Below are 16,175 nucleotides of genomic sequence, written 5' to 3' on the forward strand. Positions count from 1 at the left end.
GGGGTATCCTTGATCCTGAGGAAGGTGAGATCTCAGCCGAAAACTACACGGGGGGAACTTGTTAATGATCTCATGGCAGCTGGGACCACAGTCACCAAGAAAACCATTGGTAACACATTACGCCGTAATGGATTAAAATCCTGCAGTGCCCGCAAGGTCCCCCTGCTCAAGAAGGCACATGTACAGGCCCGTCTGAAGTTTGCAAATGAACATCTGGATGATTCTGAGAGTGATTGGGAGAAGGTGCTGTGGTCAGATGAGACTAAAATTGAGCTCTTTGGCATTAACTCAATTCGCCGTTTTTGGAGGAAGAGAAATGCTGCCTATGACCCAAAGAACACCATACCCACTGTCAAGCATGGAGGTGGAAACATTATGTTTTGGGGGTGTTTCTCTGATAAGGGCACAGGACTACTTCACCGCATCAATGGGAGAATGGATGGAGCCATGTACTGTCAAATCCTGAGTGACAACCTCCTTCCCTCCACCAGGACATTAAAAATGGCTCGTGGCTGGGTCTTCCAGCACGACAATGACCCGAAACATACAGCCAAGGCAACAAAGGAGTGGCTCAAAAAGAAGCACATTAAGGTCATGGAGTGGCCTAGCCAGTCTCCAGACCTTAATCCCATCGAAAACTTATGGAGGGAGCTGAAGATCCGAGTTGCCAAGCGACAGCCTCGAAATCTTAATGATTTACAGATGATCTGCAAAGAGGAGTGGGCCAAAATTCCATCTAACATGTGTGCAAACCTCATCATCAACTACTAAAAATGTCTGACTGCTGTGTGTGCCAACAAGGATTTTGCCACCAAGTATTAAGTCTTGTTTGCCAAAGGGATCAAATACTTATTTCTCTGTGCACAATGCAAATAAATATATATAATTTTGACAATGTTATTTTTTTATTTTTTTTTTATATATAATGGATCTCTCACTGGTAAAATTAACCTAGCCTAAAAATTCTAGACTGTTCATGTCTTTGACAGTGGGCAGACTTACAAAATCAGCAAGGGATCAAATACTTATTTCCTCCACTGTATAAAGTAAAAAAGCATATTTTTTGCTATTATTTTCTAGAAATTCTAAAAAAGCAAAAAGGATGTGTATTAAAATGATAAAAAAGAAACCTGCATGGTCTTCACAAAAAATCACGTCGCTTGCCCAACAAATAAAAAAGTTATAGCTGTTTAACTAACGCGTGCTAAAAATGGGCAAACGGTGTCTGGTCCTGAAGGCTCAAAATTGCCCGGTCCTGATCCGGTTAAAGAAAAACAACCTCCAATTGAAAGCACGGTAGCTGCAGGGATTGTGATATCCCCCTGCCTATTATTATAGTGTTTAATCTGGACAGTAGAAACGATCCCCAACTGGACTAAACGATCAAATATATCACCCTTACTAATATAGTTGTAATGTCAATCTTGCACTGTTTACTCCTTTTCCAAGACCCTTCTGGTATTCAGGCACTTGGGACAAGGGGGGACCATCGTGATTTGGCCAATCAAACTCTATGAAAAGGAAGCGTTTTGCCACCTGAGGGATAAACAGACGTATCGGAAACTTACACATAATCCAATATGTTCCTTTTTCTCTGAACTGGTTAAGATCTTGAGTACAGCTTTGGATAAAGGGATAATTCCGAAAAAAGTGTTCGATGGTCTTGTTGTCAAATATCCTTGAATTCCCACCTTTTACCTTCTCACTAAGGTCCACAAAAGTCCACAAAAGTCTTGTGGACCCACCCGGCCGACCGATAGTGTCGGGGATTGGGGGTCTATGTGATCCTGTATGTAGGTTTATTTACTTTTATTTAAAGCCATTGGTCGAATGCTCGCCCTCTTATGTGAAAGACACTACTGACATACTTACAAGAATCGATGGGATATCCCTAGAGCCAGACATGCTCTTAGTCACGTCCGATGTAGAGTCACTATATACAAGCATTCGACACCATGATGGTGTCAATGCATAGTTAGTACGGCTGAAAAAAAAAAGACACATGTCCATCAAGTTCAACCAATCCGCTTCTTCTTGGGAATGAGAAACTGGGACAGCCAAGTTTGTGATTTGGTTGTCGAACCGGTGGAATACATTCTTACACATAATGTTTGTCTTCAAGGATGTATTTTATGTACAAAAACAAGGCACTGCCATGGGTGCGGCGTTTTGGGAGAGACAAGTTCTGCATGGTGACGGCGCCTGCGTCGCCGATCATGTGCAGTGCTGGCTACGCTATATTGATGACGTGTTCATCATTTGGCAAGGCACAGAAGTACAATTGACTAGGTTTATGCAACAACTAAATTTGAACACTTTGTACATAAAACTTACATCTTTGATAGACACAAGTGGATTTTTTAGATGTGTCCATTGAGGCTGATGAGGAGGGAGCATTGCAGACGGACATCTTCAGGAAGGAGACGTCGGTCAACTCCCTCCTGCATGCCACCTCGGCACATGTACATTCTACTGTCAGGGCTGTCCCAGTTGGTCAGTTCCTCAGGATGAAGCGGATCTGCTCAACTGAGGAAAAATTTGAGAACCAGTCAAGGGACCTAAAAGATAGATTTCGAGAGCAAGCAGGGGTACAGTCGGGCTAAAACAACTGAACGTAAACATATGTTACACCCGTCAGGAACTAAAAAGAAAGATGTGGCCTATAATAAGATTAGATTCATCTCCACTTATACTAACCAGTGGCAAACAATGAGATCTATATTGCAAAAACATTGGCCTATCTTGCAGATGGAACCCACTCTGGTGACAGCCCTGCGGTTAATCCTCAAATGACGGCAAGGAGGAGCAAAAACCTCAAAGAAATGCAGGATAAAAGTCATTATATACCAAAACAGCTGAACCCTTTCTCAACAAGTGGTCCGATTCAGGGCATTTACCTGTGTGGTGACAGCGTGGCATGTGTTAACATATCACGGACAACCTTTTTTGACTCCATTAATAATGGACATCGTTTTAAAATTCTGCACTACATTTCATGTAGCACGACTCATGTCATTTACTATGCGACATGTGGGTGTCCAAAGGTATATGTAGGGTTAACATCTAGACAACTCAGAATCCGCATTCGTGAACATGTACGGGATATCATGACCGCAAAATAGATCAACGATTTAACATTCTTGAAGACTATCCCCAAACACTTCAAACTACACCATGGGTGCGACCTCAAAACTTGTCTGACATGGGGAATTGACAAGGTACATTGTGGTGTCAGAGGCGGAAATGCGAAGATGATACTTGCACAAAAGGAATGTAGGTGGATCGTTACTTTAGGAACTATGACCCCATTTGGCCTCAATGAGAAATTGTGCTTTGCTGCCTTCTTATAAGGCTTTTGTCTGCCTTTTTTATTAAAATTGTTTTGTACTCTTTGTTATATGTCATTAATTGTTTGTTTTTCGTTCATGTCCAGATTCCGTTTGAGGATATTCATAGTGTCTGACTCTTGGGTGTCCATGATGTTACATAAACAATGTGGGACCATCAAACATCTGTCTGATCATCTATCAACACGTTTATGAGAAATAATAAGAGATCTTTTCATACTTGAAATCAACTGTGCCTTTTGACAGAAATTAACTACGTTGGTTTATTCGACTTTGTAGGCAGCTCCCTCCCCCCTTCCCCTACCCGTAACACTACTTACTTGTTTTTGTCAATCTATTGTAGTTTGCGGTTTTTCTACGTGGTATTCACGTATTTAATTCACATTTGTTTTTGATGTATTGATTTTATTATATGTTTTGTATAAAATTGTGTTATTCACCAATTCACGACCTATTTATTTTACTCTCTGCTTATTTGTCACTTTTTCTTTCCTTATTTATGTTAGGCACTGATTTGATATAGGTTCATGATATAATAATATATATTTATTTATTATTCTTACTGGCCACTGCGTTCTCGTGTATACTAATTTTATCATCACTATTTTTGTTTTGTCTCAGCACATGCCTCACACTGGTATGTCTGTTTTTCCCATTCTTTACAAAATCGGGGGGAATGCTCTGGGATGCGCCTAATTTACAACATACAAACTACCGGGTCAAGCTGCACTTTCGAATCTTTTCATCCTTACTCACGGTGATAACTTTCTCTCTGGGGTCGCGCATGCTGCGGTGATATCGGGTGCCTGCCTTGCTTTCCTCTCGTCAATACACAAACTCTGCGCTGTCTCCTTAGAGACGCGTCTGTGGAGACGCGCACGCGCAGTAGCGTTGTGACGACCGGCGATGGAGGTCTCGTGGCCCCAGATACAATCACGCGCATTCGCCAGAGATCAGTTTTTCTGATACGCTGGAACACACCTGCTGATCACTCGGGGCACAATATTTAAACGGGACATGATACACATTGCTAAATACCCCCTGAATAAGCTGTACTAGCGAAACGCGCGTCGGGGCGTTGTGTCATTTTGTGGACCTCCTAACTACTTCTACGGATAAGGTTTGTTACATTAGCTCCCCTGGTTATACCAGACGGGCATAGATTCACATCCCAGGTCATATCCCTTTGACCTGTGACTTATAATCACGGCACACTCTCTTTCCATTGTCTTTTATGTTTGAAACTTCTAGGTATTTAACTGTGTTGGTGCTAACCTCGCATTATGTTCAAAGATGTGAGGTATTACATTTACAATGTTTTACCAATTCTATACATTTGACTAATGGATTTTCTTGCTGTATGGTGCATATACCTTTACTATACTGTTTTGTGATACTAACACCATTCCCATGGCAATATTACTATCTTGTGGAGTGGTCCACATACAGACTTTGTTTTAGATCCTCGCACTGTTTTTATATTTCTCTTTTTTGTGATATTGTAATAAATAAAATGTTTACTCTTTTCTATTACATGTAGCGCTGCGACTCCTTGTTCTCATTTGTTGTTTTATGCCGGCACTTGGGTAGTTCTAGACGCACCGACACATGCCCATGTGACCGAGATCAGTCTCCCATTCAGTGGTGTCGGCACGTCATCGTCTCACGAGACCGATAGCTCCGGCGCATCATCGTCTCACATAACCACTAACATGAACGGGGCCAGCGTGTCATCATTCCTTGTGACTGCTACAGCGGCTGGCGCTGTAAGTACCCTGTTGGAGTGAAAGAGCTGTAATCAGGATGAGCAAGTGGGTAGGTCGGTGGGCAAGCGTAAAAGCACACAGCCGATCAGACAAACGGCTGGGCGGGCGGCATGGCATGCATTGAAGTTTATGGAGTGCACAGGGACAACAAATCACGCCTACTAACTGGAAGTGTGCCCGCGGATACAGTGTTAGGGATCGGTGAGTAACTCAGAATGTGATTTTCTTCTTGGAAAGAAGTGCAATTGTAACATAATAGTGGTTAGACATGTTTGTGTTTTGTTTTTTTTTACTCCCCAGATAACCCCTTTAACTTTCTAAGTGCCAAAATTGTCACCCTTGTGACCTTGCTGGTGAACCATCTCTGCAAGATGAGCTGATGTGATTTAACGACTGCCCAAAAATCTATGCTGCGATGATAGAATCAGTCTTCCTTCTATCAGGAAAGTCTAAGCGTTGCCATGGGCAATGTGCCCAGGCAATTTATCATTCCAACGGAAATTGTTGAAGTCCATACAGTCAAGGGACCAGGATGTTGACCAAGGGGGGAAGCTCTAGTCTCCACCTCTGGGGAGCCTAGGGCCTTCAAAGTGGATGAAGATTTGAACCAAATGTTATGATGGCAGAAGTGGAAACATCCTGAGTACAGTCCATGTTTCCAATCGATGAGGTACACTTAAGCAGTGGGATCCTCCTTCAAAGATTTATATGGCTTCTGCCAAGATTGTCCATATTTTTTTATTATTCTTACTGGCCACTGCATTCTCGTGTATACTAATTTTATCATCACTATTTCCCCCTATTACAAAATAGGGGGAATGCTCTGGGATGTGCCTAATTTACAACATACAAACTACCGGGTCAAGCTGCACTTTTGAATCTTTTCATCCATACTCACGTTGCTAACTTTCTCTCTGGGGTCGCGCATGCTGCGGTGATATCGGGTGCCTGCCTCGCTCTCCTCTCGTTAATACACAGGCTCTGCGCCTGCGCTGTCTCCTTAGAGACGCGTCTGTGGAGACGCGCACGCGCAATAGCTGAGGTCAGGTCTAATCTTCAAGGGTGTGCTTGAAGGGCCTAGTGGGCATGGAAGACTGGCCTGAAATCCCTAGTTCCATTGACTTCTGGAAATCTCCAAGGTTTAACAAAAATCCATCCTATAGATCCAAGTAGATATAGATGCTGGAGCTACACATGATGATAACATCAGTTGGGTCCCCGACTATCTGGGTGATACTAAATCCCAACAGGTACGGTTGTCAGACAAGACTATGGCCCTATCTACCACTGATAGAGTTTAAGCCAGAGAGAACGTCTGAGTTAAGGCTCATTCAGACGAGCATGTATCTAGTCTGTGTGACGGCCGTTAAAACAATAGCCGTCACACGGACTCATGTATTTCAATGGGGCCGTTCACTCGATCGCTGTTTCAACGGAGCACGTGAAGGGTCCGTAAAAAAATAGGACATGCCCTATTTTCTTGCATTTTCACACATCCTTCCATAGACTCTAGTCTATGGAGGATGCGTGATAATGCACCCTGCACGGGTGCACTTCGGACGTGAAAAACTGTAGTTTTTCACGTCCGAGGTTGGCCACGTTTGTGTGAATGCAGCCTTAATGTTTTCAAATACAACTTCTGTGAGTTAGTGTATGAGTCAAGTAGATTCTTTGGCTCCAAGCTGATTAAAATCATGGAGAGCTTCTCTGACAAGAAGGGGTAATCATTACTGCAGTCATTTAAGGTAGACATAGACCCTTCAAATGTGGAAAAACTTCCTCTGACGCCACAGAACTCAACAACAAGGCAGACCAGGGTTCCACAGAAGAGGCACCATAGCCAGTGGCGGATCCTCATATGGGCGTTTCGGGCAGCTGCCCGGGGCCGAAGGCTGCACGGGGGCCCATAGCTGCCCAAACCGCACACAAGTGAAAAAAAACTCCAGGGCTGCTGCCGGCCGCATTCTAGCGGTCATCGGTCCCACGTGCTGCTGATGAAGAGGCGGGGGGATGTGCAGGGGGAGTCATTTGCGGCCAGGGAACAGGGGCACAGCACATCAGCTGTAGAGAGCAGACTGTCAGAGATTGTGATTGGCAGGTGCTGGAGTCTCCCTGACAGTCTGCTCCTCTGTGCTGCTGTGCACTGTCCCTCCTGTTTAAACCTCCAGCAGCTGCCTGATAACGGCAAAACTGAAACTAGAGGGTGAAGGACCTGTGGTGACGTCACAGTCACATGATTAAGGTCCTGGAGGCTGCCAGAGACAAGCACCGCAGAGGAAGAGGCGCGTGTGTGTGTGTGTTTGTTTATTTGTGTGTATGTGTGTGTCATAATGTAAGTCTATATAGTGTGTGCTGTGTATATACTGTGTGCTGTGTATATAGTGTGTGCTGTGTATATAGTGTGTGCTGTGTATATAGTGTGTGCTGTGTATATAGTCTATATAGTGTGTGCTGTGTATATAGTGTGTGCTGTGTATATAGTCTATATAGTGTGTGCTGTGTATATAGTGTGTGCTGTGTATATAGTCTATATAGTGTGTGCTGTGTATATAGTGTGTGCTGTGTATATAGTCTATATAGTGTGTGCTGTGTATATAGTGTGTGCTGTGTTTATAGTGTCTATAATGTAAGTCTATATAGTGTGTGCTGTGTATATAGTGTCTATAATGTAAGTCTATATAGTGTGTGCGTGTATATAGTGTGTGCTGTGTTTATAGTGTCTATAATGTAAGTCTATATAGTGTGTGCGTGTAGTGTGTGTGGTTTGAATATATAGTGTGTGGTGTTAGTGTGAATTGTATATAGGGTGTTTAATCTCACATCTTTTGTGTGTGAAATAATTTCCCACCCATAGAGCCCTCTGCAGTAAGTCAGATGCTCAGAACCCCCCAAGCAGTATAATCTCCCCCATAGAGCCCTCAGTAGTTATTATACTGCAGGGGGGGGGGGGGTCAGAGCGTTTGATTGACTGTTGAGGGTTCTATAGGGGAATAACTCCTTCCCCCCCCAGAGCCATAAGGGCGGATTGACATGAACGTGTAATACGTCCGTGCAACGCGCGTGCTTTTTACGCGTGTCGTACGGACCTATGTAAGTCTATGGGGCAGTGCAGACCGTCAGTGATTTTTGCGCAGCGTGTGTCTGCTGCGTAAAACTCACGACATGTCCTATATTTCTGCGTTTTTTGTGCATCACGCACCCATTGAAGTCAATGGGTGCGTGAAAATCACGCATGCCACACGGAGGCACCTCCGTGGGACGTGCGTGATTTGCTCAACAGCAGTATAACTATGATTGCAAACAGAAAAGCACCACGTGCTACAAACATACAGAGTGTCATAATGATGGCGGCTGCGCGAAAGGCACGCAGCCGCGCATCATATGGTGATGACACACGAAGCTGTTAAGTGTCTTTTGCGCGCGCATAACGCCGCATTTTTTGCGTGCGCAAAACGCACACGCTCGTGTAAATCCGCCCTAAGTGTCAGACGCTTAGACCCTCCCATAGGGCACTCAGCAGTCAGTCAGATTCACTGGGGAGGGGTGTCTGACTGCTTAAAGGGTAACTAACGAAACTTTAAAAAAAAAATTACATGTCATAGTGACATGTCAAATGTTCTAATCGGTGGGGGTCCGGGCACTGAGACCCCACCAATCGCTGAAACAAAGTGGCAGAAGCGCTCAAGTGAGTGAGGAGCCACTTTGTTTCTGATCGTCTTTCCTCTGATAGCCGAGTATGCGGTCTATGGGCACAACAGAAAGTCTATGAGTCCGTACACCGCGACGAGGAAAGACAATCAGAAATGAAGTGGAACAGCGCTCACCCGGGCACTCCTGCTGCTTTGTTTTAGTGATCGGTGGTGGTCTCAATGCTGGGACCCCCATCGATCAAAACTTCTGACATATCACTCTCACTATGACACGCCAAATGTTTTTTAAAAGTTTAGTTACCTCTTGGGGACTGAATTTATTGGTTTGAGTTAATGTATGGGCCTGGGTCTTAATTTTCTTAGGGGTCTGGGGTATAAGACAATTTATGGTGTTTATTTCTGAATTTTTATGTTGCTATAGACGTTGAAAATGGCTACAGAATCAAGGGGAAAAGATTTCTCATCAGGAAACTCTGCAGTCATCAGGAGAAGTCGCCATAACGGTCTGTGTCAGATGGAGAAGAAAAGAGAACGACCCATCAGTGAAGACATCTCCTGTGAGTCATTGCATTTATCTGTCACCTCTCCTGACATGTCTGTTATCGGAAATCCTTGTATTCCACATAAAGTCTTTGTGTACCCAGGACTAATAGACAAATGCGTGTTACCATTCCCCTTGTCAGGAGAATGTGTCCCTACACAGTGTGATACTGTCAGCGATGGTTGGAGACTGTCAGTATGTAGGGACACAGCCCTTTGACATGGGGAATCGTAGCACTCATTTGTCAATGCTCACACAGAAAGGTGGTGTTTAATATAGACATGACGTGGCAGGGCGGTGGTGGACAAGGAGGAACAGCCCAGGGCCCATGGTTTACTTAATCCGCCACTGACCATAGCCCTTAACACAGTCAATCAGGATGGCCGAGGCTCTGCGTTAAGTTTGCAGTCCCGCCTAGTGGCGGTGGTTAAGATTCCATTTCTGACACCAGAACGCCCAAACTCTGACGCTACATCCCTTCCTGTAGAGGGCGGCTACAACTTCTCGGTTCTCTGAGGAGACGGCTGTTGAGTGGTCAATTTTGAGTTCCATAAGACAAGAGGGCCCACCCTATGGGGTTACTTCTTGCTAAATCCCATTACTGTGTTGCTAGTAGGACGTAAGGTAAGTGTATATTTATAACGTTAATTTGTTAGGGTGAAGGGTAACCACTTGGCCTAGTGAAGCTGCAATGGTAAATGATGCAACAGACCCATACTGATGCAATCTTCTGGTTTGACTATGTAGATCAAGAGCTCCACTGAGACTCCTGTGTATTTCTTATAATAGTAGATTTGTGTGGGCTCGTGCCTGGGACCATGGACAGTTGTTTCATTTGAGCACATCATTCATATGTGGCCCTGCTCTTATAAACTATGCAAATGGGGCAGTATTCAGAAGGAATTTATTTGTAAAAATTTGTGTCAAATTAAGCAGCCAATTTAAAGTGTCTCGGGCAAAAAAAAAAAGCAACAACTCCTAGTGTGAGAAGACAATTTGATGCAAACTATATCTTTATATAGCATATGGCTGCAGACAGCATAGGGGTCAAGTGTGGGGCTATTCTTTAAAATTCTAAATAAAAACATTCTGTTCTGGTAGAAAAATACTTTTCAGATTTTCATTGTGAAAGTGATGAATTGTTTGGGTTGTTCAAGGTGACGTTGGAGTTTTTCTGATTATCATAGCTGGTTGGGAAGGCCGGGTAGTGAGGAATAAGAGCTACTGCAGAAGTCACGGGTACTCCCAAATGGGAAATTGTTGGATGAATGTTGTGGGCCAAGCCATCAGTCTGCATTACAAAAATCTGCTGGAAGAAAATAAAAATAAAAATCACATACTTGGTAGTAATATTTATTTTACTGGAGTGCATGTGTATGTAGAATAACAATGCTGCACTAAATATGTTTTCTTCCTTCCGAGGTATTGTACTATGTGTATGTATAGAGTAGTGTAGCATAATTCTGTATGTATATTTCTCTTAAAGAGCATATTGTATAGCAATGCAACCCTATAGGCGGTGATAAGTACAACGATCTCCAAAATGTATTGTTAATTTAGCCCTATATGTTTAAACTTTACATAAGGAGACAACACGTGTCATCAGTGACAGAGCTAAAGGGTTACACCACCATTTCAAGCATGTTACATCTGTATATTGGAAGTTAAAGGGGTTGTCTACTGGACAACGGGTGACCTATCCACCAGATAGGTCATCAGTATGTCATCGGAGCGGGTCCGACACCCGGACCCCGCACCGATCGACTGCCTGCGGGCACCGGATGGCACTGCACAGTATGCAATGTATGGAGCCGGAAGCGGTTGGCTTCGTACATTGAATAGCAGCTCTGCTACTATTCACTTGAATACTGCAGTACTGCAGCTCGGCCACTATTCCGCGACCGGAGCCATCTGCTTCCGGCATGTACGTCCGGTACCAGGAGGCAGCCGGAGCAGCTGATCAGTGATTTTTGTGGATCGAGTTCTGAGTTTTGCCACACTGTAGAAGTGATGTGGTTAGTGATCTCACGACTTCCCTTCCAAGGACAGCTGGTTACTTGTACAAACCATTGAAGTGTTTGACAAGTCACCGCACCCCACCAGGTCTACGGTGGATAGGTCATCAGTTGTCTGGTAGTGGACAACCCCTTTAATGTTTTTTTTTTCTGTTTCCTGGCAATGCCATATTTGAAACATATTGACCTATAACTAGCAATAAATCATTGTGACTGCCAACGTTTCTGCCCTGAGTGGGCACAACATGTCCTATGTAATGTCCATGTGGTTTGTCTAATTAGCTCCAATTCCTCTTACCTGCTGAGAGACTGAATTTTCTATCAGAGAACTGCATCCAAAGGAAGAGATGGAAATGGACACACACAACTCCAAGAGGCTGGCAACGATCAATGATATAAATATAGTCTCCCTGACCACCTGTGACCAAAAACAGCACAGTCCAGAATTACATTTATTCTATATTTATAGGACACAATTACATTTTATAGGTTCCCCTTTGAGCACCATAGTACAGGTTTGATATAAAAATAACTCAATAAAAAAAGAGAACAAAAAAAAAAGTAGTCTGACAAATAAGCTATGGGCCAGCACACCTATAAATAATAGTAGAGTAATGACGTATTAAAAATAGTGGAGCGCTGATGCTGTGTTCTATCATTCTTGATAGAAAACCAAACATCTCCGCAACACATGTACCGGTTCATATGGCCTGGTATCTCAGTCATGTCATATGGAGCTGTGCCATGCTGCCTTCAGATGGACAAGCTGAAGTGTCCAGGTGAGACACCAGGCACTAAAGTACTACAGGCCCATCTACACTGGCCAGTTATCGGGTGAACAAGCGTTCAATCGAACGATCGTTCTTGATCATTGCCCAGGCCAAAGATCAGCCGATGAACGAGCAAGGTCGAGCAAAATCGTCAATAGTCGGCAGCACATCTTGTGTAAACAGGGAGATGTGCTGCCGACAAGATGGGGACAAACGGTAGTAGTAACGATCGTTATTTTATATTTTTTTAAAAGTAGCAAAGCAAGTGTCGTAATTCAATACGCACGTAGCTACGAATCTAATTGGAAATGGAAGAGTGAAGAAGGATAAAGGACACAGAAGGGAAAATAAGAGCTTTAGGTTGTAGACATGAGAAAGAAAAGGGGAAAAAAACATTTCCCCAAGTTGACACCATCATTCATTTTTGAAATGGGAATTCCCGCATTGAGGCCAAGGTTGCCAAGTCGAAACAGTCTGCGGTCTTTACGTCTGCACACTATATATCTCTTCTCTGTAGTCTTAATTTAATAAGTTGTGGGAGAAGGTTCTCTGGATTATCATTGGAAGGATAACATCAGCCTAGCTAGGGCTACAGCAAGAAGGATATTAACCAATTTAGAAGGATGGAGGCCTATAAGGCAAGTTGAAAGTGGATTTAGGGACAGAAATGGCCCCTTTTTGGAGGAAAGTCGTGGATATGTTTACCAAATGTGTAAAAAGGCATCGGAGTTCATCTTGCATCTTCAGCAAAGCAGGCCTCTTTTGTGGAAAACGGCATGGAGCCTCAATGGTATAAGACATCACCTAGTAAGTACATTATAAGCATTTTCTTCGTTTTACGCACTTGGAGCTTTTTAAGGGGAGGGATAACAGTCTTCGCACCTCTGCTTTAGAAAATTAAACCAAAAAGTTCATGTTCCTAAGTCTGGTTTGATTCCTTATGTAAGAGATGATAGGATAGTGGTGCATTTGGGACAGCCAATTTAAGGTCCTTTTACATTGGACAATTATCGGGCCGTTCACAGAACGCTCGTTCCCTATAATTGCCCTGTGTAAACAGGGCAGCAATCAGCAGTTTAACGAGCCAACGCTGGATCATCTGCTGAGCGTATCATTTTAAAAAACTGAGACATTACCGTTGTCGGCAGCACATCTTGGTGTGTAAACAGGGAGACGCGCTGCCGACATGATAATAATGTATGGGGACGAGCGATCGAAGTAACGACTGCTCGTCTCCATACATAGCTCCTTGTGACAGGAGCAAACGAGCGCCGATCAACGAGCTGTCTTGTTGATCGCCACTCGTTGCACCGGCCAAAATTTTAGCCGGTGTAATAGGGCCTTAATTCTTAGGATTGTGTGAGTTTCTGATAGAAATTAAGGTTGTGTGTTAAAAGTTGATCATTGAATCCTGCAGGGCATTCTTGATTTGAAATAGAGGGCCAAGGTCTGAAAACAAAAGGCCACATGTAAATAATTGCAGCTGCAGTAATGGAGCATCATGTGGCAGCAGTCACGTAGGATGTATCATGTGTTAGAATTGCCCATCTAGAAGCCCAGATTCTGGATCTAAATGAGCAACTATCAACACGGGAAGTGACAACTCAGTGGGGCAGATGCAGGGAAGGATGCGAGTATGGAGGTTCAGGCTAATGAGGCAGATAGTTGGCAAGGAAGAGGGTAGACAGTGTCATGGAGACTAGTCCTGAACAGAAACATCCCAAAAAGTTTGCCAAGTTGGCAAATGAGGTGGGAATAAATTCAGGGGTAGCACTACTGCATCAAGACACATTCTCTAGCAGCCAAGGGAATGTATGCTCCAGTAAGAAGGGGAATAGGACCATGAGAAAGATAGACAGGTGCTGGTAGTGGGAGGACTCAATTATTAGGGGAACAGGTGGGACAATCCTTCTTAAAGACCGGAAATAATAAACAGCTTGCTGTCTTGCGGGTGCTCGGGTTCGGCATATTGCCGATCAGGTTGACAGTTGCCAACTGCTTCCGGCTCCGTACATTGCATACTGTGGAATGACATCCGGTGCCCACAGGCAGCCGGAGCAGCTGATCGGTGCAGGGTCTGGGTATCGGACCGGCACCAATGATATACTGATGACCTATCCGGTGGATAAGTCATCAGTTGTCCGGTAGTGGACAACCCCTTTAATCCCATTGTTCTTATTAGTATGTGTATTAGTGCTACTAGTAATTTTCAAATTATTTGGCCAGGTGACTTAGGTGGTCTCTTTTAACAATGCACAGTTTTTTGTATAACTTGTTTATGGTATTAACCAGGGAAGGGCCTTTCCCATCAGAGACATTTATGACATATACACAGGCTTGAGAAAGACTCTTCACTCACTACGGGTCGAAACGTTGCCTGTTTGTCGCAAGATGTTTTGACAATAAAACCTTGGAGACGTGTGCTGTTGTCCTACTGCTTTGTTGGAATATCCACAGGATATGTCATAAATGTCAGATAGATGCGGGTCCCACCTCTGGGACCCGCACCAATCTCTAGAACGGGGCCCCCGAAACCCCGTTCTACTGCTTTGTGTTGTGGCTGAAGCTTGTGATTACCGACCATAAATTGCGGAAACAGTGTAGCTCGCTGAGCTAAGCTGCTTCCGTAACTGCCATTCACTAGTATGGGAGTTATGGAAACTCCATGAGCTATGCTCAATAAAAATGTCTATCTGGGTGCATGGTGCAACTTTCTCATTACATTTTTAAAAAAAATTATTTTTACTTTTTGAGATACAACTGCTTTGTATTCTGTATACAGAACAGCTGTATCTAGCTCTAAAACCTGTATTTGTCAGGTCAACGGGACTGACGGGTTCGTGTTTGTTTCTGACACGCAGGATCCATCTGTTATCAATCACATCTAAGTTATGGAATTAGGTGTGATCGGTAACAGCTTGATCCTGCGGTCACTGAACATGTCAATCCTGCTGATCTGACGGATTCAGGTCTCAGTGCTTGATACAGCTGCTCTGTCTACAGGATACAAAGTAGCTGTATCTCAAAAAGTACTTATTGATAGACATTTTTATTAAAAAAATATTATTTTTTTTCGAAGGTGTACATACACTTTAATATAGAGTTAGCTACTGGTGGTTCTTGGGACCCATTTATACCAGATATGTTCTTATATAATATTAGTCATCTTTTATATGTCCTTCTTTTACAGGTTGTATATGAATAACTATAATAATGTATGAGATAATACCACGGCTGAAGTCGTCTATCTACTCACCCATACAGTGATACACGCCTCGCCACAGAAGTGGCCCCCATTAATCACCAAGTCAACTATAAGAATAACAAACTCCAATGACGATACTATCGCACTTAAAATGTTCCAGCCCAAACTGGCACTAACCTGCACAAAAAAAAGAGACATATGAAATATTGAACTGGTTCACCTGGAAAAAGTATTATCAAATTTTGGGGCATTTATATATATACATATATAGGCAAGAAAAGAGACTGGAAGCAGCACTCAGCAAAAAAATTTGAATTTATTCACCCAACACAGCAACGTTTCACTTCCTCCATGGAAGCATTTTCAATGCTTCCATGGAGGAAGTGAAACGTTGCTGTGTTGGGTGAATAAATTCTCATTTTTTTGCTGAGTGCTGCTTCCAGTCTCTTTTCTTTGATATATGCATGAGGAGCGCGTCACTCCTTGATATTTGAAGCTAGCACCAACCGTTTCTGGCTATCGACACAGTGCTGCTCCTATCTTTGGATCTATTATATACATATATAGGGATATCCCTCCATGAGCCGGACATGGTTCTGATAATAAAGAAATCAGTCAGACTGAAGTCCATCTACAGTTAAAAGGAATTGAATAAATTACCATTATAAGTTGTAGTTTCGGTGGTTTTGACATTCAACAAAATTAAAATTGTGCATAAACGGGGAAGGAAATTGACATCTCATAGACTGTATATTTAGGAGGAAATTATCTTAATGGGTTTTTGGGAATTTAACTTAGATGCAAAGTAAATCCTTATGCCTCTTCCGTAGAACAGTTGGTACAAGTTCAGTTCATCTTATACCAGGTGCCCTTACCTCGAA

General features: G+C 43.3%; 1 protein-coding gene and 1 long non-coding RNA gene across 9 annotated transcripts in view; one reads left to right on the top strand and one right to left on the bottom strand.

Moving 5' to 3' along the window:
* The window catches only part of LOC142663311 (uncharacterized), a 155,916-nt gene extending 151,107 nt beyond the window's left edge, over window positions 1–4,809 (top strand). Inside the window, exon 4 of the long non-coding RNA XR_012851079.1 lies at window positions 3,434–4,809. This is a non-coding gene — a long non-coding RNA (uncharacterized LOC142663311). The remainder of the gene's footprint in view (window positions 1–3,433) is intronic.
* Window positions 4,810–10,283: 5,474 nt separating this feature from the next.
* The window catches only part of LOC142663315 (membrane-spanning 4-domains subfamily A member 4D-like), a 120,663-nt gene continuing 114,771 nt past the window's right edge, over window positions 10,284–16,175 (bottom strand). For 7 of the 8 annotated variants that reach the window (XM_075841918.1, XM_075841917.1, XM_075841916.1 and 4 more), the window contains 3 exons: window positions 15,346–15,471; window positions 11,618–11,737; window positions 10,284–10,613 (listed from right to left, as the gene is read on the bottom strand). In XM_075841918.1, the coding sequence (XP_075698033.1) occupies window positions 10,425–10,613; window positions 11,618–11,737; window positions 15,346–15,471 (435 nt within the window). In that variant the 3' untranslated portion in view covers window positions 10,284–10,424. The remainder of the gene's footprint in view (window positions 10,614–11,617; window positions 11,738–15,345; window positions 15,472–16,175) is intronic. The other variant, XM_075841911.1, reaches the window with a different exon arrangement.

This window comes from Rhinoderma darwinii, chromosome 11, assembly GCF_050947455.1.
Source record: "Rhinoderma darwinii isolate aRhiDar2 chromosome 11, aRhiDar2.hap1, whole genome shotgun sequence".
NCBI classification, from domain to species: domain Eukaryota; kingdom Metazoa; phylum Chordata; class Amphibia; order Anura; family Rhinodermatidae; genus Rhinoderma; species Rhinoderma darwinii.